This window comes from Manis javanica, chromosome 8, assembly GCF_040802235.1.
Source record: "Manis javanica isolate MJ-LG chromosome 8, MJ_LKY, whole genome shotgun sequence".
In the NCBI taxonomy this organism is placed as follows: Eukaryota; Metazoa; Chordata; class Mammalia; order Pholidota; family Manidae; genus Manis; species Manis javanica.
The window spans coordinates 4,955,541-4,978,468 of NC_133163.1; the positions used below are offsets into that span (position 1 = coordinate 4,955,541).

Consider the following 22,928-nt stretch of genomic DNA (forward strand, 5'->3'; position numbering starts at 1 on the left):
GGAAATATAAGATGGGTGATGGTGATGGTCGTACAACAGTGTGAATGTACTTAATGGCACTGAACTGTATACTTGAAAATGGTTGAAATGGTAAATTTCATGTTATGCATATTTTACAATAAGAAAAAATTTAAAAATGAAGTATTCATTGAAATCATCTTTCAATCTGCCGTGTGCTTGGGAATGCTGTGAGTATTTGTGAAGCATGAGCCTCCAGGTCCTGAGAGAGGACAGGAATAAAGTGCACGGGTTTCATGACCTCTCTTTCCAATACACAGGATCCTCTCTGGCCCCCTTGTGCTTTTTCCTGGGTGCATATGTTGGCTGCCTCTGACTGGCTGGGCTCCCGACTTGTTCAGATGCCCCCCGGGAGCTCTGATGTCCTCAGAATTGACCGGTTCTTGAGGAGGCCCCAGCGTGGCTTGAGCCATCAGAGTCACCCAGCCTTAGGCCTCAGAGAGGAAAGGGTGTGTTCACCCCTCACCCTTTCTCAGAGCCAGGACTGAGCCAGCCTTCGGCTCTGCTGCAAGCAAAGAGATGGGTGCTCTAGCTGAAGGTTCCTGGGGCAACACCGACCCTCCAGAGGCCACCGCTCCTTTCTGAGGGCTCTGGGGACGGAAGGCAGCCCGGCCCCACCCCCATCCCCCAGGTGCTCTGGGTCAGGCAGGGTAGGCACCTGCAGTGATGGAGGGAGCCGCCCATCGGATGGGGTGGTGCAGCGCCTGGAGAGGAGTAGCTGGGTTGGGTCATGCCCTGTAGCCTAGAAGTTTCTACTCCATGAGGTTCAAAGGGCTGGAACTTGCCTTCATTCGTCGCCATATCCCTGGGGCCTAGAACAGGGCCGGTATGTTGTTGGCGTCCCAATCAATGTTGAGGGACTGAATGAATGTATGGTTGGATGGGTTGGACAGGTCAGCACTGAGGGGCCCCCTTTAAGGGCCCTTTCACTCTCACTCAAGTCCTTTGTGCATTCGTTCCTCCTGCTCGCACACCCCGCACTCATTCATTCACGCGGCCGCCATTCATGCTCGCCCAGGTTCATTCATTCCCTGCCCCGGCGCCATTCCTTCCCAGCTCCAGCGCCCACGCCGCACCCCCGCGCCGCGAGGCTGGGCTCGCGCCCCCAGAGTGCGCCCCGGCTGGGGTGCGGGGGGAGTCGCCGAATCCGCCGCGGCTGCGCGGGGCCGGGGCTGGCGGGGAGCCGCGCTGGGGGCGGGGGGCGGGCGCTCCCCGCGGGAAGCCGGGAGGAGCGGGGAGCCCCAGCTCCCGGAGCGCGGGGCCTCGGGGAGGCGCAGGCGGGCGGCGGCGGGACCCAAGCGCGGCGGCGAGCGGCGCGGCTGCAAGGGCGCCATGTGGACGGGCGGCCGCCGGCCGGGCCGGCTGCGCCGGGCGGTGAGTACCTGCGAGCCGGGGGGCAGGGCTGGGCACCGGCGTGGAGGCGGGGCGGGCGCCACCCACGTCTCGCGGCGGTCTCGGCGCGGCGCCCCCGCTCCGGCCCAGCCCCTGGCCGGCCGCCTCGCCCCACGCCCGCGACTCCCCCTGCGGCGGGCGGGCCGGGGACGCGGCCTCAGCGCGGGGCCCTGCTCCCCACCATGCCACCCCCCGCGGCGGGCCGGGGCGCCCGGTCCGGTTTGCGGGGCCCTCGCGCGCCCCCGCAGCCGGCGGGAGGGTGGGCCGGGCGCCCAGGGCGAGGCCTGAGGGTCTGGAGCCCGCCGCCCCGTCCGGGGGCAGGGGGCCGGGCTGCAGGAGGCCTCGCCGAGCCCTGCGTCAGGGGGCAGGGCAGACCCGACTCCGGGAGGCCACGCGGCCGGCCGAGGAGCCGGGAGGAGGCTGGACCAGGGGCTGCTTCGCTGGGCGTTTGCGGCGCGTGGGCGCGCCCCGGCCTCAGACACCCTAGCTCTTCTCGGTACCTGCACGGCAGGTACTATTATTCTCCTCAGTTACAAGCTAGGAAACTGAGGCTCAGGGAGGGCCAGGGCGCGCCCAGGGCCGCTCAGCTGGCGCTCCAGCTTCCCAGAACCCCAGCACGTTGGCTGGGGATTTCTGCCCTAGCGCTTCCGCTTCCTGCCTGGTTTAGAGGTGTTTCCTTCCTTGTCTGTGCCCCACCCCATCCCCAGTGTGGTTCTTTTGGGGCAGGAACAGTGCAGTTGACGTCCTGGAGTCCCCTGAGCCAGAGGATGGGAAGGAGTAGGCACCCAGGAGTGAGTGGGGGTGGTGAATGCAGAGCACCTGCAAAGTCCAAGCCCTGGGTGGCCTTGGTGGGTCAGTGAAGACCAGGAGCAAGGCCCTGGGGCATGCAGGGAGTGTGTCGATGGGCCTGGCTCCTTTCCAGGCCCTGGTGCCCTAGATCTCTAAGGGTCTTTTCCCTTCGCTGGACCCCAGTTCCCTCCACCTCCCAACTGCAGCAGAGACCCTTTCCACTCCTGGAGCCGGGGTAGACCTTGGGAGAAAGCCCCTCATAGACTGTGATGTGCTGTTGGGCGAGGCCAGTGTGGACTGCTGCCTGGGGCAAGTGGCCGATGGAGGCGGCTCTGCCTGGCATCTGTGACGTGCAGGGTGGGGAGGCGGTAGTGAGGGCCCTGGCAGCATCCCCTCAAAACCCTTAATTTTCCTGCCTCTCACTATAATCAAGGCGGCACAGAAAGCAAGCCCAGTGGCAGATGTGGCTTCTTCCCGGCTGTTGAACATGCCATTGCTGGGCAAGGGGTGGCTGCACTGCCTGGAGGACACTCCCGAGCTATTGTCTCGTATTTATAGATTCCTGTGCTCTGCACCCCTCTATCATCAGAACCTGGAGTCATCACACCTGGGACTCTGAGTGGGGAGGGCGAGGGCTGCCTGGAACCTCAGCCATATGGGACAGGCTCTCCCTGCGCCTGAGGCGTGGGACATTTCCAGGTCGGGGAGGGGAAATGAGTCAGAAGCAGTCTGGAAGATGATCTCCTGTGCACTCGTGTAGACTCTCAGGCACAGGGTCTGGCCCACAGCAGCTGCCGTTGACTGAGCACCTACTATGTGTGGGCCCCATAGACTCATTTTCCTGCAATAACCCCACGCAGCAGTTGGAAAGCATGCCCCGACCCCTGTAGGCACTTGATGTTGGAAAATGAATGAAGAACGGATGTGTGGGAGGGAATGAGAGTAGTCTAGGAATCAATGGCTCCTTTGAATACAGTCCAGATGACTTCCCAAATGCCAGGAGGTGAGGCCCAAGGGCTGACTAGGAGTCAGGCAGGTGAGAAATGCCAGAGGTACAGCATGGGTCAGGCCTGGGGGTGAAAGGGGAGAGTGCAGGAGTCAGAAGAGGTTCAGTGCTGCTGGAGTTTGGAGGTCAAGGGTATGGCCGTGGGGCAGGGAGATGTGGCTCCTCCTCTCAAAGCAGGTGAGACTTCCAAGGACAAATCTAGGGGTGACCCTGAGGCTCATGGGTTGGCCTAGAATTGCCCCAGGATCCCTTCCTGCGCAGAGCTGGTCACTAGGCCTGGATGGGTGTCTGGCGTCATGGGTTACAGTTCTTCCTCTGCCCCTGATGCACTGCGTGGCCTGCAGGCCCCACTCCTCTCTGGGGTGCAACGCCTATCGCAGGGGAGTGACATTCCTGGCCTGAGAGCAGGCGCCAGATGGTAGCTGGTGGGAGAAGCTGACTGGTGCTGACTCTATGGGGTCAATCTCAGGGGAAGGAGTGTGCAATGAGCACGTAAATGAATGCTGCATTCCCCTGGCACACTCCCTGTGCACCCTGCTGTGCACAGGCAGAGAAGCAAGTGGGGTGGCCCGAGGTGGACAGTGGGTGAATGGTGGGTGGGCAGATGAGGATGGGTGGCACAGTAGGACAGATCACTGGATGCATGGATAGGCAGCTAAAGGGGTAGACAGGTGGGAGGACAGATTGATGGATATAAGTGGCAAGATAGATAGGGATGAGTGGGTGAATGGATGGAAGAGTGGATAAGGATACTGGACTGGATGGCTAGAACAAGATAGCAGTGGGTGGGTACATGGATGGGCTGATAGATGGGAAGATGGCTTTCTGATGCGTATGGCAAGATGGATGAATGAATGGATGGAACTATCTAAAAATGGATGGATGGATACAGGAGTACATGTCAGGATGGATAGATACAAGCATGAGAAAATGGAGGCTGCTGAATCGATGTTGTCAGTGATGGGATGCTGGGCTGGGTGGACGGGCATTGGAACAGTGTCAATAAGGTGATGGATATAGGAATGAGTGGATGGATAGGTGCAGGAATGGATGCTAATGAATACATGGGTACTGGCATGGAAGGGTGGGTCCATGCACAAATGGCCACTTGTTGATAGATGGACAGGTGGATGTCTGGATATGATACAAGTAAGAGGGATAGGCATGTGGATGAATGGATATAGGAATGAGGTGACAGGTAGAAAGGGGATACATTCAGCAGATGGCAGGTGCAGGCAAGGAAGGATGCACCAGCGCATGAACAGGGACGTGCTAACACGTGAACGGTCACAGAGTGGTTGGGTGGAAGGATGGTTGGGCGGGTGGAGCATCTTGCTCACATGCCCTCTGGTCCCATGATAGCATGAAGGTGAGGCTGCAGGGCTGGGGAGAGAGCAAGAGAATATGAGGACTCTCCAGTTGCAAGCTGCACAGTGAAGCAGCAGCATAGCCTCTTGTGAAGACAGATGACCAGCAGGGCTTCCTGCAGGGACTCCCTCGCCCAAGCAGGCTTCCTGGAAGCTCTGGCTGGCTCAAGTGCACATGCCTTCTGAGGAAGAAAGGCTGGAGCAGAATCCAGGGTGCAGACACCCACCAGTGGCACAGAGCATGAGCATGTAGTCTGGGAGGGGACTCAAGACAGCCAAGTCCTAGGGACACCCTTGGGGTTCTCAGGCCAGCTCAGAAATATCTAGAAGCAACGAGGCAAGGTGGTTAAAAGCCCAATGCGAGACTTCTCAGACCCTCAGCGTCCTGGTCCGTAAAAGGGGGTGGCAATAGAAACCTCTGTGTGGGGCTGAGGGCGGCTTAGGGAAGGTGGCTGCCTCCTGCGGTGTTCACTGCAGCAGCTGGCTTATGGCAGCTGTGGCTGCTTCCCAGTAACCCCTCAAGTCCCATGTCCTCCTCTGCAGAGTGGGGTAGCAATTGCAGCTGGAGGTGATGCAGTGAGACGATGTTTGGCACTCTCAGCAGATGCCCAGGGTGCCCTGCCCATCCTGCAGGGTCCCATCGGCACCCTGTAGCCAGGTCTTCCTGTGCCAGCCCCAGGAGGCAAGGGGGAGCTCACAGGGGCCAGCTTCCCAACCACAGAAGCCAAGTGGGCTAGGCAGTGGTGGAGGGGCCGAGGAGGTCCTGGAGAGGAGCTGGCCTAAGTCCGTGACCTCTGGGGACCCCACCCTGAGTTTGCCACATCCTAGCCGTGCGCCCACAGACAAGTCACTCTGTCTCCACGAGTCTCTGCTCCTTTTAGCGTAAGAGTTCGCAGCTGTCCCGCTGCACAGAGCCGAGTGAAGATTCGGGCCATGGTGGGAGGCGCTCAGGAAGGGGGCTGAACCTGGTGAGATGAGGCGGGGGCTGCCGTGCCTGGACGCTGGAAGCCCTTCTGGGAGAGGCAGCCCAGGCGCTGAGAGGTGAGCAGGCCTGGGCTGTAAGCCTCGGCAGCTGACAGCGTTCTCCGGGGCCTTGGGCCCAGGCGGCTGAGAGCCAGTGGGTTGTTATGACAACAGGAACTTGGCTGATGGAGCCGGCAGCTCTGGGAGAAGCTCAGAGGACTGTCTGGCCAGGGCCCCCAGGACACTCCTGCAAGCGCACACTTTAGGACAAAGTGAAGACCCATGCTAATGAGTCCTGAGGTCCTACTGGGTTCCAAGATCTATGAGGAAGTCACCCTGCACGTGTCCTCTCACACTGCTTCCCACCACTGTCCCCAGGCTGGCACCACTCTGTCCCCACATGACTATGAAGAGGGATATGACTTGCCCAAGGGCCTGGTGTAGTGTTGGAGAGGAATTTGACCTTGGGTCTGCCGGCCTCCAAGTCCCGTTCCCCCTGGTGATAAGGCAACAGCTAGATGGCTGCTGCTGGCAAGGGTGGTTGTGTAGGTGCAAAGGGGTGGCCACCAGGGGACTACAGAGGTGGGGGACACTGTGGCCTTCCCAAAAGCCTGAGATCCCTGATTTCCCTGTGTCCTACCCACCGGAGGTCCAGCCAGGCTGGGGGTGTTTGTGAACTGACAGTTGGAACATGTGATACATTCACTTATTCATTCATTCAAGGACTACTTATTGAGCACCTGCTGTGTGCCCTGGCCCTGCACAGAGAACAGGGATAGAGTGGAGCTTGCATTCTAGGGGGACACAGGCAATGGACAAATGATTGCAAACATTTACAGTTGAGCACCGCATTAAGAGCAAGGCTTATGACAGGGGTACCAGATCTATTTGGGGGTGCAGGGGAACAGGCTGTTGGACTGAGTCCCTGATGGGAATAAGGTGATGAGAGGGACAGGAAGGAAGAGGGTGGGAGAGTGCTCCTGGCAGAGGGAACAGCCAAGGCCCTGAGAACTTAGCCTTAAGACAGAGCTTAGCACTTTCAGGAACTTGGTGAGAGTTCTTTTGGGGGCAGGGGTCAGAATGTGTGCAAAGGGCTGGGTACAGAAGACACCTCAATGTCTCTAGAGAAGACATTGGGCTTCCAGGGCCTTAAAGAGCACGTGAATGCATCACTCTGTCCCGTCACCTGGTCTGCGCCTTTAACAGTTCACACTGGCATCGGGTCAGGAGCCCCAGAGGGGGGTAATTGCAGGTGCCCAGGTGAGTCCTGATGGCATCTGAGACCAGCAAGGTGACAGTGGGAAGAGAGGGAAGTAGTCAGTCTGAGAGACGCTGAATGGCCCAGGCCTGGTGATTAGGGGGAGGTTTGGTGGAGAGGAGGGTCCAGGCAGCTCTTCTCCTTTTCTCGGGCATCTGAGCTCATGGAGCTTTTCAGACATTCATTTGGGGCACTGTGGGCCATCCAGACAGATGTCCATCTGAGCCAGAGTAGAAGGGGTCCCTAGCACTTGACAAAGCATCTGGGCACTGCCAGGTGGGTAGGGGCTCCAGCTACACAGCCATGAGCAGGCAATGCCAAAGAGGGCCTAGGCCATGCTCCAAGCAGCACAAGATGCCAGCCCTGGGGATGGTGGTTATAACCACTAGCTGGCCAGCCAACGACTGGGGCTACCACCTCTCAGTAAAACATCCTCTGAAGGAGTCCTTCCTGGACACCTGGATTCCTGAGATGCCAGGGACAGGCATGTTTTTCTTCATACAAACGAGAAATGCTCAGGCCTGGTTCTGGCCCTTCTCTTCTCCCCGACCCCACTACCCATCTAATTACACCCTGGGCCCCCATGTGCCAAAGGCTCTTGCCTCACAGCGTTATTTGCTGCTGTTCCTCACCTTCTCCCCTGTGTATCATTGAATTGCACATAGCAATTAGTAACAAAGACTGGAAATAACCATGGGTTAAATAAGACAGGGGGTTATTTCTCTCAAGTTAAAAATTTGCCAGAGGCAGGTGGTCCAGGTGTGATGATGGCTCAGTGGTCACCAGGAACCCATGTTCCTTTTGTCTCTCTGTCCTCCATCCTTGGTATGTGGCACCACAAGTTTACTACATGGTACAATATAGATGCAACAGCTCCAACCATCATTTCCATATTCCAGATATGAAGCAGGAAGGTGGAGAGTGGGAGCAAAAAGGGCACAGGCAAGCTGTTTGATCCTTTTTAAGGAGCATTCCCACAAGTCACACCCAATAATTTCTGTTTATATCTCTTTGGCTACCCCTGGCTGCAAAGAAGCCTGGGAAATGTAGTCTTTTAACTGGGTATCTAGCCTCCAGAATAAAATGAGGGTTCTTTACTAAAGAATGGGAGAACAGTGGGCAGCTAGCAGTCTCTACCACACCCTCCTATTTTGCCAGACTGATGTAGTTTTGATTTCCCCTTCAAGCCCTGGGCTCACCCTTGTCATAGTGGGAGCCTGCTTTTCCATGTCCCTGCACCCAACAACACGCCTGGCAGAGGAGATAAGGAGACATCATGAGTGGAGTGTGTGTGAGTCCCAGCCCAGAGCCCACACCTTCCCACCCGCACGCAGTGGGTGCTCATTCAATGCAGGCTGCCTCCCTAGGCAGACAGAGGCCAGGACACGACCTTCTTCTCTCTAGCACTTTCTAAGCCTGAAGCCCAGCTCCCATTAGGAAGAATCAATTTAGGGGGAGGAGGCCCCTCTACCACATGCTCTCTGGATCAATGGGCAGGCGGCATTCAACTGATCACTCTGGCTAGTGAGGGATAGGTGGCCCTGACCCCTCACTACACAGGGCACAGGGATCCCAGCCCCTGGCAGGAGAGAAGTGGGGGTCAGCGAGGTACTTAGGCTTAACCCTGAACTAAGGAGGATGCCCTCAGGGGCTGGCTCTGGGGCACAGGATCCTAACCCCAGCAGTCCCCAGCAGGGTGGCCACAGCTCCCTTATGGAGCCCAGGGCCGAAGCCCACCGGAAGGAAGCATGCAGAGAAGACCTTCAAAGGTGCAAACCAAGCCCCAGCCCAGGTCAGAACCCCCAGGGCCAGACATCTCACCCTGGCTGGGCAGCACAGCTTGGCCAGGAGGAGACACAGGCATTACCCAGCCTGCTGTCCACCCATGAGCCCCTGAGCACCAACCCCCTGGCCCAGCTGGGCTGCCGACGGGAGGCCAGGCTGTCCTTCTCCAGGTTCCTGGATGAGGTCACTGTGCGGGTGCTGGACCCTGGGACCCTGGAGGCCTTCCGGGGGCTCAAAGGCCTCAGCTCGGAACCTGCCCCGGGTGAGCAAGGCCCAGTCCTGGCCCAGGAGCCCCTTGCTGGAGCTGCAGTCCCAGAGAAGACCCTGCCCCTGAGCCCGCAGCTGTCCTCGGAGGTGGCAGGTGAGGCTTCAAGCCGCGTGAGGCCGGGCCAGGCCGTGGAGATCAACAGGGCTTCTGTGGGCAGCAGCAGGAACGGAGGCCCAGCAGCCCAGCTCCAGAGGCCTCCAAGCCGGGTGAGTCTCAGCCCCAGCCCATCCCCCAGAAGGAAGCTGGACTGGGGTCTGCTGTGGCCCCTCCCCTTCTCCCTCCATGTGCCCTTTCCCCGCAAGTCCTGCTGACCTCCCCAGATTCCCTCAGTGACACCCCTTTTATAATATCTGTAACAGGAAAGACCTTCAGTGCCAAAAGAATGAATCTCTAAGGTGAAATGTCTGGCTTTGGGACAGGCAGAATAATTCTGGACTGAGCGTGCATGAGTAAACAATAATGAAAACAATAATAATACCACCCCATTGGCTGAGCCCCTGGCATCTTACGACAGGATTTCATGTGATTATCCCTTCAAAATTGTGAACCTCAGACACCTCCACATGAGGTAGGGTGCACAGTCCTGTCAGGCAGCTAGGTGGGTCCATGTCCTTCACAGCTGTCTCCCTTTTATGGAGCTGGAAACCGACGCGCTGAGGGCTGCTGCTCGCCCCAGGTCACGGAGGGGTCCTGGGCTTGGACTAAGGTCTCCAGATCTAAATACAGGGGTCTTTCTGTGCACCTCTATACTGTGCTCCAGACACACACCCTGGGCTCAGACGCCCAGGCAGGAAAATGGGTGAGAAGGAAGTTGAGCTGCTGTGCAGAACGTCAGGGTACCGGCACCCAGCCTGCTTGACGCTGACCTCTGTCCCCTAGCCATCCGTGTTCCCTGGGGTGGACAGCATCATGGGGGCTGCAGGGCCAGGCAGGTGGAGATCTCCACCAGGCCCCTCTCACAATGGCTTCCCTTCAGGGAGAACTTGTTTTAACGGAGAATTCCAGGGTGGGGCCATAGCTGATGCCCGCGGAGCCCTTCCTCGTGCTGCTTTCGCTCTTGAAGCCAAGCTCAGGGGTCCGTCCACACCCCAGTGTACAGGGGAGGAGACTGAGGCACACAGAGGTCGTGCACAGGAGCAGGGGTTGGGCCCAGGCGGGCTTAACCTCCGTCTGCACTCTGCTTCTGGGTGTCGTTTGCCCTCAGGGCACCTGGCTCTCTCTCCAGGGAAAGCCGGGGGTGCACAGTTAGGGGGGCGTTCTGGTACTTGAAGCGCCCCAGCCCTCCCCTGTGGGGCTGCTGTGACCAGCTGTACCCAGCTCAGCCCAGAGTTCTCAGCTCGCGTTAGACTGGGATCAAGGGTCTGCTGCCTGCTGGTCCCCTGGACAGGGCCCCCCCTCCTGGGCCCGGGTTTCTCCAGCTGTGAAAAGGCAGGGATAGCCATGATTTTCCCTTTGCCTTGTGATGGGGAAGAGTCCAGCTGGCTCTCAGTAAGCACCATGCTCCGGCGTCCTCAAGGGCCTGGCAACCAGGGACCCCATCTCACCGCCACTGCAGTGAGCTCTGCACACCCTACAGACTCACTCTGGGGGCCGCAGGGCCCCGGAGGAGCCCATGGCACCCAGGCCACTGGAGGCTTCGTGTCCTAAGGCTCCTCGCACATGCCTCTTGGGGCTGCCAGGCAGCAAGGGCCACGGGGACCTGTTGGGTCCCAGCAGTGGGTGCTGGGGGTGGGGCCCTGCCCTGGGGTCCTTCCCAAGCAGCTGGCATAGGCTCCTTGAAGGGAAAGGTGGACATCAGCCCCAACCCCACGCCAGGGTCATAGTGAGCACCTGGGCCCCTCAGTCTCACAGCAAATACTCTAACCGGGTGCTGAGAGGGCACCAGTACCAGGCCCACTTCACGGACCAGGGACCGGCGCAGAGAGCTGTGCCCAGTGGGGTCCTGGCCGGGTCCTGCCCTGGCTCAGTGAACCAGGCACCCACAGGGACTCCGTCACTGGGATGATGACAGGGATGAAGATGGTGGTGACAGCCCCGCCATGTCTCCTGCCCTCCTGACCTGGACAGGCCTGTGCCCCCAGAACAGCTCCCCGGGTGGGGGTGGAGCTGTGGGGCAGCAGGCCAGACCTCCGGCCTCCAGTCATCAACCCAGAGGGACAGTGCCTGGGGTTCCACCACTAACCACTTCAGGGAAGAAGCCACAGGCCAGGGGAGGGCACTGGACGTCAGCCCTGCCTCTGCCCTGTCTGGTTGGGTGGCCAGGGGTGACCCTGGTCTGCAGAAGGAACCACTGCAGAAGGTCCCTGGGACCTCTAGCTGTCACTGTCCCCAGACCTGGTTCCAAGGCTCACTCATACTGCAGTGTGAATGACTCAAACCAGCTGTTTCCTGGGAACAAAAGAATCAGAAGAGGTGGGAGGGCCAGGGCGGGGGTCACGGGCGGAGCAGAGCGGCAGGCTGGGGGCCCCAGAGCGGCCCAGGTTAGATCCCAAGCCCTGCAGCCGGAGTGACCTCGACACATTCCTCCAGGCCTCAGTCTCCCTCGGCAGGGCAAACCGAGGTGTGGGCGGTGCTTCTTCCCAGCGGGGGACCCCCAAAGTGCTTCTGCTGGGGCAGCTGCTTCCTGGCTCCCCAGCTGTGTGGGCCTGAGCTTCCAGATCTTCCACATTTTTAGTAGAAGCCAAAACTATGGATTTTAAAATGTAAATGCTCCCAATTTTTAAATATTGGCTCAAATGTTTTTTAAAATTTTTAAACTGTCTTGTAGGCCAAATACAACATGCTGGTGGGCCAGATTCAGCTTAGGAGGCCAGTTTGCAGCCGCTGGCCTAGTCCATCAACCTTCCCATCTGCTCTAGCGCATGGCTGGGGACTGAGGCCTTGCCCAGGCCATGCAGAAGCCGGGCTAGCTGGGGGCTCAGAGGGGGGGTGGGGCACACACCCATCAGCCCAAAGCCAGGTACTCTGGGCTCCCAAGGGGAAGGAGTTCCCTGGCCCTATCTGAGGACAGCCCCAAGCCAGGCCAGGGTTCAGGTCCCCACCTTGCTGGCTGACCTTGAGCGAGTGCCCACCCCTTTCCCCTTGATCGAGTAATGCCACCTTGGCATTGCAGCTATGCTGTGGGTGGATGTCCCACTGTGTGCCTTGCACAGGCTAGCCCCACAGGGGATGCTGAGGGACACCAGGCCAGCTTCTTGCCCAGTCTGTGACACTGCCGTGTCCTCCCTCCTCCTGGGGACACCTGCTCTTCTCCTGCCTGCCTGCCTGCCTGCCTGCTTCTTCTCCATCTCCTTGGCTGGCTCTGCCCCTTCCCTGGGCCCTGACCTTGGCCAAATCCTCTTCCCATCTGCGCTCACTCCCTGGGTGACCCCCCTTTGAACTCCAAATATCTGTACCTGCCCCCTTGTCCATGTCCTTTATAGGACATCTGATAGATGCCTAACCCTAATTTTCTTCACCCAACTAGGCCCCTACTTCTGGTGACCAGGACCCCACACTCAGGGCCTGCTCCTCCCACCAGCTACCCAGTCCTTGTTCACATTCCATCCTGACCTCCCTGTTGGCAGCTGCAACCCCCAGCTTGGCCGCAGCCTCCCCTTCCTCTTCCCCCCCTGCTCAGTGGATCCTCCCATCAGACACTGGGAGGATATCAGCACCACGAGAGCACAGAATTGCCTTCAGTTTGTTCACTGCTGAATCTTCTAGAAGAGGGCACACAGTAAATGTTTGTTGAGTGAATGCAAGAAGGCAAGGAAGGATGTAAAACATCTTAGAAGGGTGTCAAACTCAAATGCTTGAATTAAGAGGCTGGTTCTCCAGAGTGGCCATAGCCCTTTACTAACCTTGTTCCCGACAATCCCTTACACATGGCCACCTTGTCACTAATAATGTCATTTCAAGAATTTCTACCTTATCTCCAATCTGTAAGGACGTTGAGAGACTTGCCCAAGGTCACACAGCTGCCTAGGAGGCCCAAATCTCTGTCAGTGGGAGGTGGGTGGCCCTGCCCTGGCCGTGCCTGGGATTGGTGCCCCCTGCCAGCCCAGGCCTCATCTCTGCCCCCCATATTCCTCAGCTTGCTTCCTTCCCTTCCAGTGGGATGGGGAGCAGGGCAAGGGGGAAACCAGTGAAGCTGGAGCCCGGAGAGGATGGAAGGAGGCCCAAGGGGCTGAGCTCTGGGGCTGGAGTCTGAAAGGCCAGCCCCTAGCCTCAGGGGAGGGTAGGAGCTGCCCCAGGGTCACACAGGAGATCAGAAGCAGAGCTGGAACCAGAGCCCAGGGTCCTGTGTCCCCATTGTGGCCCTTGGCACCCAGCAGGCCCCTCCCCAGGTGGGAACTTGCTTTCCTTCCTGTAATTTAGAGAATTGAAGGTTTGGGCGGTGATGGGCAGCATTGCGACTGGCAACATGGTCCCAGCGAGGATTCACACATGTGCTCATGGCAGCCAGAGCTGGACTGACCCACATCTGCACAGGGGCTCCCTGGGTGGGGCTCTGTGCAGATGTGCGGATGTGTGGATGCCATGCCAGGAACCAAGTGTGCTCAGGTGCCCCCTGAGCATGAAGATGGACTTTAGGGAGGGGCACGGGATGGTGTGCGGACAAGGTGGGCCGTGAGAACAGGCTAGAGGATGGGGGTGGGGAGCAGGTCCTCTGGCTGCGGATTAAGAGCAACTGCAGTCATTCAGACATCACCAACTGCCATTGGAAGCCCTCCATGCCAGGCCCTGGGGATAGACATGGTGGCCGAAATGGAGGGCATTGCTGTCAGAGACATCGTTTACAGTGCAAGGGTGGGGGAAGGGGGTGTGGGGGCAGGCAGCTGACCAAGGAGGATGAGAAGCCATTTGGTGGGGGAGAGGGATTACTGTAGGTGGGTGGCCAGAGAAGGACGTCACCAGCCATGCAGAGATTTGGGTCAGAGCATTCCATCCAGAGGCAATAAGTGCAAAGGCCCTGAGGCAGGATGGAGCCAGGTCAGCTTAGGACCAGCAAGGTGGTCAGTGTGGTCAGTGTATGCCAAGTGAGGGGCAAGTTGGGGGCTGCAGTCAGAGTGTTAGGCGGGGCCAAATCTGCATATAACATCCCCTCCCCGAGGCCGGACTGATGGCACAGAGTTGCCTCCCTCCATCACCTCCTGGGAGCTCCTACTGTGTGCCAGTCACCCTGCCCAGACGCCACAGGGAGGGTGGCAGCTATGGAAGGCTGATGAGAGCCCTGGCTCCAAATCTCCACGTGGGTGCATGCAAGTTGCGGGGTGTCACCTCTTGGAGCCTGTTTTGGCATCTGTAAAATGGGTGTTGTAAGACCCACCTCACAAAGTTGCTATGGGGGTTAAATGGGATTGGTTTCCATAGCGGGGCTGAAGGCTGTGCTGGCAACAGAGTGGGGCCCACTAAAGAGTGGGTGGGCCTGCTCCTGACCCAGGTAACCCTCCTGAAGCTCAGAGGCACTCAGGGAATAAGAAAAGGCAGCAGGCGCAGGAGGGAGGCAGTGGGGCCCTGGTGGTCAGCAGGGAGCTCGGAGCAGGCTGTGGGAGGGGAGTGCATTCTCAGGAGGGAGGAAATAACAGGTGGACAGAGGCAGGGGCACGTGGTGTAGTCCAGCTTGGCCTATAGTCGGGCTTGTATGATGTCAAGAGAAAACAGGTGGCAGCTGGGCTGGGGACCACCTGGAGGGGACACGGGAGAGTTTAGGGCAGACAGTGATGAGGCCACAGGTGTGCTACAGAAAGAGGGATGAGGCCATGAGTGTGGGGTGGCAGGAATGACAGCCCCCAGAGTAGGGATGGGCTGTCCCCAGAGCACTCAGAGTGCCCTCCTGTGTGAGGAGAGCACCCAGATCCCACTTGCCTGCAAGTCCCTAGAGGGGTCAGGAGGCATTTCCTGCCCCGTCACTGCACACTGGGGACCCTGGACATCCCATAGGCCCTCATACTCACAGTCCCCACCTGCCCCTGCCCTCCTCCTATAGCAGAGGCACCAGCTCTGGCCCAAGGCCCAGGCAGAGCCCCCATTGGCCCCCTGCCCCCAGCCCCCAGGCCTCAGCTAACCTCAGGTGACTTTGAGCAAAAGCCATCTCACGCTCTGGTCTTGGCTTCCCCATCCACAACAGGAACTTCTCAGGAGCACCCCCAGATCTTGTGGTCATGAATTACACAGTCAAGACTTAAACGTGGGGCTCTGGCCCCAGTACCAAGATCACTGCCAAAGGCACCTCCCTGTAGAGCCAGCCTCACTGCTCTCCCTGCTCCCAATGGCACACAGCTGTGACAGCTCATCACGTGCACACCCAGGGCCTTGGGCATGCCTCCCACCCACTGGGCGAGCTGCTGGGCCAGCCACAGGACACCTCTGGGAGACACAAACCCTGTCCCAAGGAGGATCTGGTGTGGAAGTCCAAACCCAACAACTCTGCTGGATCTCCATGGAGGGCTGCCTGGAGGAGGCAGCCTTTAAGAGTGAAGCCAGTGTTTATGGCATAGGCACTGGGTTTGGGGAGAATTTGAGACATCGTAGGAGCAGAGCCAGACTCCAGGGCCTGGAATAGCGGAGTGAAGGGAGGGGCTGCTGAGGTGCCAGAGCTCGGTCCCCTCCTGTTCCCTGTCAGCCTCCACCCCGACTTAAACTCCCCACCCCCTGCCACCAGGACTACTCAGAAGCCTTTTCCAGAGTCCCTTCTGGAAGACTGGCCTTTTAGAAGAACTGAAACATTCGATATAAATAATTAATGCTAAATTTTTAAATTAAATTTTAATATATTCTTATTAATTTTAGACAACCCTACTGGCAGGTCATTGACTGTGAGTGATTGAGGCAATAGAGACCTGTGAGGGGTGCCCCAGCCTTTGGGTGGGAGAGGCTTCTCTCTAGGAATGGGATCCAGGCCTGGCTGGGCGCATCTCTTTGAGCTTTGCTTTCCTTGTCTGTAAATGGAAGTGACAGCCACCCTGCTAGTGGCCCTGGAGAGCAGACTGTGCTATCAGCGAGTAAGGGGAGGTGGGTGGTGGTGTCATTATCTTTGCTACTGTGCTCAGGGTGGACGCCCAGGACCAGGGTGGGGGTTCATTTCTTAACCATTAACCTGTGGCGGGCATATGCTGCCCGGTCCCCAGCCCAAGAACTTGACCTGCAGCTAATGAATGAGTGGGGAACCGTTGGTAGATGAGGGAACTCTGGGACTTTTGGACTTGGATCCGAACCTGGTGAGGGCTGCCCCTAGGAAGGCACGGCTCCTCCCACCCGCGCTTGCCCAGCGGAGGTCAGGCCTGCTGGGCGCTGGGGGTGCCCTGGTGAAGGGGACGGGGCTTCTGCCCGAAGCCCGGAACTCACAGCCAGAAAGCAATCGTCAGGAAAAGGCGTGCCACGGTGATCCAGGCATGCGTCGCATGTGTTTATTGAGCGCCTGCTGTATGCTGGGATCTAGGGTGCTGCGCGCGGTGATGGGGACCTGGGAAAGGTGGGCCTGGGGTACATCCGGGTCTTTGGGGGAAGGGTGGGCCGGGGAGAGGCAGCTCTTCGTATCGCGGAGGAGGGTATATAGAGGGGTCCGGGCTCGTGGGCTCCGACAACTTTCAGAGTGTTGGAGATTATGTCTGGCAGCCAATCCCGGCCCCTTGGGGATCCTTTCTCCTGAAATTCCTTCCCCCACCCAGCCCCTCCGCAGCCCGCCGGGGCTCAAGGGCACAGAGCGCCTCGTCCGCTTACCCCGCCCCCAGCCCCAGCTCGCAGGTAAGGAAACAGGCCGGCGGAGTCCCGGAGGGCTGCCCGAGCGCCCGGGGAGCTGGCGGCCGAGGCCCCCGGGCCAGGCCTCCCAGCGGCGGGGCTGCGCTCTCACCCGGAGGGGCGGCGGGGGAGGCGGTGTGGGGCCCGGACCCGAGCGGAGCGCGCTCCCGGCGGACGCGGCGCCGGCGCCCGGCGCGAGGGGCCGGAATGGGCAGTCATCAGTCTTCCCAGGTGTGTCGCGTGGTCCCTGGGTTCGGCCCCCCGGCCCCCTTAAGGCGCGTCATGGCTCGGAAAGCCTGGGGGAAGCCCCCGGAGCGGCCTCCCCCGGGCGGAGGAGATCCCGCCCCGCGCCCCTCGCTCCGCGCAGGAAGTGCGATCCCGCCCCGGCCGCTTGCGGTCCGGGCCGTCCGCCGGCGCCCGTAGGGTTAACGGCAGCGGGTGGGTCCTCCCGGCCGGTGCACGGAGGGCTGCCCCGCTGCGCCGGGCTGGGCAGGAAGGGTCTCCGAGCCACGCGCGGGCGGGTCTGCGCAAGCCGGGCAGGGAGCCCCGCGCGCGAGCAGGGTGCGTAAGGGTTAATCCCTCGGGCCCGGGAGGGGCGAGCCAGGCCCGGAACCGCGGAACCTGAGGCCAGCGGGGTCCTGACTGAGTAGTCTGGGGTCCCAAATGCCGTCATCCTCGGATTGTGCGAGTGTCGGGTTCAGCAGTCCCGTACGGCTACCAGTCCCCCGGGTTGAACCTTCTCCGACTCGGAGATTCTGCGTTTCGAGCTCGGCTTCCTCAAGGAAGGAGCGCGGGGCTAGGAGGGTTAAAGGGGGGGTGGGGGGAGCAGCGGGGGCTTCGGTCGCGGAAGAGCTAACGGGGCCGGGCCCAGTCCCCCTCCTTCGGGCGAGACTAGGATCCCCCCGGGCCGCGCCACCCCGGGTCTCCGGACCAGCCCCCTCCTCTCCCCGGGGGGCGTAACTCGGTGCCGGGGAGCGCGGCAGCCGGGGCGGGCTCACCTGTTACTCTGCCGGGGCCGGGCCCCCCGACTGAGTCCCAGAACCGCTGCCGGCGGCTGGGCGCCCGCGGACCGGGCTTCCCACCCCACCCCCCAGCCCCGCGGGGGCCCAGCTCACGCCTCCTGCCCGCTGACCCTATCGTTTGGTTTCTCGCAGGCCTCTGCCGCAGACATGGAGAAACTCAGGTGAGTGCAGCGTCTCCCGGGCGCGGCTCGCGGGGCCGGGTCGGCGGAGGGGGCGCTGGGGAGGGCGGGGGACAGGGCCCTGCCCGAGGCCGCCAGGGGGCCCGCGCCCACCCGGGAGGCCCGGCCCGGCCCGGGGCGCCTGTGTGTGGTGCGTGTGTGCGCGCGGCAAGACCCTGGGGAGCCCCGCGGGCGGGGGGAGGAGGCGCGCCGGCGAGGGCTGGGCGGGCGCGTACGCGGCGGGCGCCGGCCGCCGGGCCCTGGCCTGGACTCTCGATAGTTCTCCCGGGACCCCCCGGGTCTCCGCTCCTGCTGTTCCGCCCCGGGGCCCCGCGCCCGCTGGGCCCCACCCCCAGCGGACAGTTGCCTGGTTCTAAGCTTTCAAGTTTCCGCCTCGTGGGGGCGGGGTGGGGGATGGAATGCTCGCTGCCGGCCGAGGAGATCGCCTTTGGAGCCATTTTGGGGGAACCCCGCGACGGCGTCTGGGGACCGTCCCCCGTGGCTTCCCTCCGGGTGCTAAACTTGAGCCTCTGGGGTCTCCCCTGGTCCTCCTTCGTGGCAGGCCAGGATCGGCCGATCTGGATATTCTCGACTTCCTCCGCGACTTCCCTCGGCCATCCTGACCCCCACTTTGGGAACACCCCTCCAGTGTTTTCCTTCCGGAGTCTGAGCCGAGGCGTTGTGTGGGCAGCGGGCCCGGCTCTGGCTGCTGAGTATCAGCACCGTCTCCGTCTAGAGGGTCCTTTGGCCTCCCTTCCTCCTCCCTCCCAAGGCCAGACCCAGCATCGGTGCCGCGGACTCTAGCAGGTGCACGGAGGTCCTGCGGGGCAGGGACCCAGCAGAGCCCAGGCTTGTAACATGGCAGATCCCTGGGTCCAGGGGTCAGGGGACCCAGGGCCTCCTCAGCTGACCCTTAGTACTGTGGGCGAGTCACTTGGGAACGCCTGTGTGGGAGCCTTGGGTAGGTGGGCTCACACAGAGACCCCAGCCTGGATGCTCAGAGCAGGGCCATCTCCTGGCCACTGAAGTGGAGTGCAGCACCTAACAGCCCCACCACACCCTCCTGGGTCCCACAAGGCCACCACCCACTTGTCCAGGGCTGGGAGGAGGGGTCCAATCTCAGGCTGGCATAGTTCAGGCCCAAAATGCGACCTTCAGCCAGGCCCACCTTGTCATGGTCAAGGTCTAGGTGGGGTTGGGGAGGCCCAGGGAGTGGCAGCTCTGGTTATGGCCACACAGATGAGCTCAGGCCTCTGACCCCAAGCCAGGACCCTCCCTAGCACTCCACAGTGGCTGTCATCTCATCAGTGCCCTGACCTGGAATGGGTTTCCTGTGGAGGAGGGGATGCTACTTAACTCCCCTGGGACTTGAGGAAAGGAAGCCTTTGGGGGGTGCCCTGAGGCCAACCTGGGGAGGTTCCCCTGTGGTTCTCTTTCTCTCCCACACTCCCATGCCCAGTTAAGGCTCTTGAGTGCCCACTTTGTGTGCTGGGCAGCAGGGACGGAGACGTGACCCAGCCTGGTAGAGGATACAGGTGGGCAGGTGATCTGGGTGGGCAGATTGCTTCTTGAGCTTCTGAGGGCATCAAGCTTTGCCTGGTGGGCTGAGGGCTTCCCTTGGCTGAGTCCTGAGGCCCGTGGCAGTGTCAGGCCCTGGGCTTCTAGGCTGCATTAGGACACACACCCTGTCAGCTGAGGCAGAATTCTGGAGCTAGCAGGAACAGGGGTCCTATGTGTCCAGGACCCAGCATAGCCTCACAGAATTAAGGAGGGTCCTGCCCTCCTCTCAGAGTTCTCAGAGCTGCCTTGAGGGCCTTTCCAGACCATTTCTTCCTGCCCAGTGCAAGGACTGCCCCTGTAGGGTCTAAGCTGCCCCTGTCCTGCATTTAGTATCAGGGGTCCAGGACTAAGAGGCCCAGAAGCCTGTAGGGGACGTTGGTCAGCATGGTGTCCTGCATGGTAAGTTACAGGGTTTGGGGTCCCACAGGCCAGTGTCTGGCAAAGTCCTGACCCTCTCTGGGCCTCAGTTTCCTCAGATGTAAAGATCTAACACCCCACCTTGCAGGGTTCTTGGTAGGATGACATGAAACGCTGTGGGTGCCATGCCTACCTGGGTCCTAGCCCATATCAGGGGCCCAGGTGGAGGTTCACTGTGGGGCATCCGAACTGCACAGTGTGGGTGCCCCAGGCAGGAGGAGATGCACTTGTGGTCCAAAGGAAGGGGTTTTGGGGTGTCTGAAGAGACAAACCATGCCCAGATCCTGCCTCCTGCTCCCCAAGTCAGTGTCTGCCAGTAGCAAGCCAGGCCTGGGAATCTGAACTGAGCTCTGAGGGGGCAGGCCCTCTGCCCATCGACACATGACATACATACCCCCACCCCTGGTGCCAGCCACCAAGCCTGGCTTGTGGGGAGGTCTAGTGAATATTTGTTGGATGAGCAAAAGGGCTATGTTGTGACCCTCAGTGACTCTTGCAAGCAGGGCCTTCCCTGCCCCAGCCCCTCTGCAGCTCCCCCTCCTCCCTGCAGGGCCACTTCTGAGTCCTGAACAAACTCTCTGCCTTTGCCATGCTGTTCCTTCTGCCTAGAATACCCTTCCACCTGCCTTCTTGTCTACATGACAAACTACTTGTCCTCCCTGACCTTTTCTCTGTGGCTTTTTGTGACCCTCTTGCTGCTCAGCCCCAAGGGGACTCATTCCTGCTCCCTGTGCCAGGTCCGGCACTGGACACAGACACACAGTAAGACCCAGGCCAGCCCTCCAGAGCAGGGGCACAGGCCCATCAACAGGTCCTTCTAGGAATTCCAGGCTGCGGCACTGGCCTGGGGTATCAGGGAGGGCTTCCTGGAAGTGGGAACACTTGAACCAAGGCTTGAAGACGGATACAAGTTTGCAAGGACAGACAGGATGGGCCTTCCAAGGAGCACAAAGGCCCTAGGGCCTTGAGGAGGCAAGGATGTGTTCAGGGAGACAGGTGAGGGGCGGGGAGTAGAGGTCGGCCCCTTCCAGCAGAGCGTGGGTCTGACCCGCCATTCCTGCAGCCCCAGGGCCTGGAAGGGGCTGGCCCACTGGAAGGCTCCCCGAGGCCTTACTGGCCCTGCACTGGCCCCTTGTGTGCCCCCTGCCCCTTGCCTCTCTCTCATTCAGCCGTCCTCCCACTTGGAAACGTCTTTCTGTGATACGCGAATATTTGCAGATATTAGTGAGTCCCGGCTGGCTCTCTGTGTGCTGAGGGGGCTACGCTGCTAATCCCCAAATTAATCCCCTCCCTGCCTCCCCCTGCACAGGGTCCCCTGCCTTCACGACCATCCTAGCCACTGGGCTGTGCGCCTGGGGGCAAGCCCCCCTCTCTGTGTGAGCTTTGGTCCCCTCTAGCATACTAGGAAAGTGGGTCAGTTGCCTCGCATGGCAGCTGGGATGCAGAAGGCGCCCAGGACACCCACAGCTCCTCCCATTCTGAGTCTGCCCCTCCCCCACCACACTGACTTGTTCAAAGCTGTGAACTGTGATAGGCATACAGAAAAAGTAACACATATCTGGGCAGTTTAGAGATTTGAGTTCACGAGGACCGCCGCACAGGTCAGGAAGCCGAATGCTGCCAGCCCTCCAGGCCCCCCCCACCCTGCAGACCCTCCCCCGTTCGCGGCCGCCTCCAGCTGCTTGGGGGGCTCCCCGGTCCTGGCTTGTGCTGGGGCCCCGTGTTCTCCCTGCGGCTCGGCCCCCTCAGAGCCTCCCTCCCTGACAGGGCTTTGTGTTGCCTGGTCTAGAACCTCACGTACAGAGTCTCAGCTTATGCTTTACAGGCTGGCATTTTCTCACCAAAGCATGGTGTTTTCAGGAGCGCACAGAGCTGTCCCTTGTTGGCTGTCGCCGGGAGCGGCATTTGTGAGCAAAGTCACTGCGATCTGTTTATTCGGTGGTGGGCGTCTGGGTAGCTTCCAGCCTGGACTGTGTGAATGAAGGGGCAGTGGACATCTCTGTCCAGGTGTTCGGGCAAACGTGTGGCAGTTCTGGGGCACGCCCAGGGTGGACCTTCTGCAGCCTGTGGCACGCCTTTGGTCAGCTTTAGAAGACAAAGCCACTCCCATGAGCCGTCGCCCTGCAGTAGGAAGCTCCGTGTCCCCACGGCCTCCCAACACCTGGCATCATCAGGTGGCGGGCACAGGACTCTTCCCTGGACTACCGCCCCCTTGGGGTTCCCTATTTGTGCGCCCTGTGCACGCTTGTCCATCAGGCTGTCATGCTGATTTGTAGGGGTTCCTCCGTAGTTCTTGTCAGTTACCCATGTGGCAGATAGACCTCCTGCTGGTCGCTTGCTTTTCACAGTTTAAATGGCCCTCCGAAGAACAGTTCTACTTTTAATTCTGTTGAACATTTTAGGCATTTACTTTTTGATTAAGGCTTTTTGTATCTTGTTGAAGAAACCCTTCTATTGTTATGAAACTATTGGTCTTTAATCCACTTGAAATTGATTTTTTCACATAGGGACATGAAAATGTTGGGGCCCATAATCTCTGATCTGCTCATGTGACTAACAGTCGTGGTCCCCGTGCTGACTGACGTTCTCCAGGCTGGGGATGCTACGGGCAACTCAGGCTGGCAGCCTAGAGACAGAGACTGACGGATTCCAGGTCATCTCACAGATGTAACATCACACTGACTTCATCTCCCATGACTCTCCCGCCGCCTTCTAGCCACCTGGCCTCCGGCTGTTCCATCAGACAGACTCCAGCCACAGGGTCTTTGCACATGCTCTTCCCTTCTGCCTGGAATGCTCTCCCCCAGATACCACATGACTCCTGCCTCCCCTCCTTCACATCTTTTTCAGATGTCATGGGGACAGGAGCTTTCCTGACTACTCACTCCGTTTACAGGATAACCCTCCATCCCTCTGCCACTTTGATCCCACCTGAGTTGAGATGTTTTTAATTTATCTTATTACCTGTCTCCAACCCCCCCACCCAAGAACAGCAGCCTCTGCTGATCTCCCATGCTTAGAACTGGTACATAGTAGGGGCTCAGTAAATGCTCTTACTAAGACTAAACTGTGGCAAACAGTGATGAGGAGGAGGTAGGGCTGCTGTGTCCCACTTCTCATGATGCCTGAGCAGAGGCTCCCCCACTACCCCTCCCCCACTCAGCCCTCGGGGAGTAGGGGTGTTTTTGGTTTTTTAATCACCT

At 59.8% G+C, this 22,928-nt stretch overlaps 1 protein-coding gene and 1 long non-coding RNA gene across 14 annotated transcripts in view; one reads left to right on the forward strand and one right to left on the reverse strand.

Annotated features, from left to right (window-relative positions):
* Nucleotides 1-1,278: 1,278 nt before the first annotated feature.
* BEGAIN (brain enriched guanylate kinase associated) overlaps nucleotides 1,279-22,928 on the forward strand; it is a 46,974-nt gene continuing 25,324 nt past the window's right edge. For 3 of the 13 annotated variants that reach the window (XM_036991584.2, XM_036991578.2, XM_036991585.2), the window contains exons 1-2: nucleotides 17,182-17,276; nucleotides 17,723-17,751. In XM_036991584.2, coding sequence (XP_036847479.1) covers nucleotides 17,232-17,276; nucleotides 17,723-17,751 — 74 coding nt within the window. In that variant the 5' untranslated portion in view covers nucleotides 17,182-17,231. Of the gene's footprint in view, nucleotides 1,393-15,762; nucleotides 17,130-17,181; nucleotides 17,277-17,629; nucleotides 18,553-22,928 lie in introns of those variants that run through there. The other 10 variants (XM_036991582.2, XM_036991590.2, XM_036991580.2 and 7 more) reach the window with 8 other exon arrangements.
* On the reverse strand, nucleotides 15,631-17,707 carry LOC118967125 (uncharacterized). Its single transcript, XR_005053975.2, has 3 exons — nucleotides 17,567-17,707; nucleotides 16,176-17,364; nucleotides 15,631-15,769 (listed from the first exon to the last, which is right to left on the reverse strand). It is a non-coding gene; the product is annotated as an uncharacterized lncRNA (long non-coding RNA).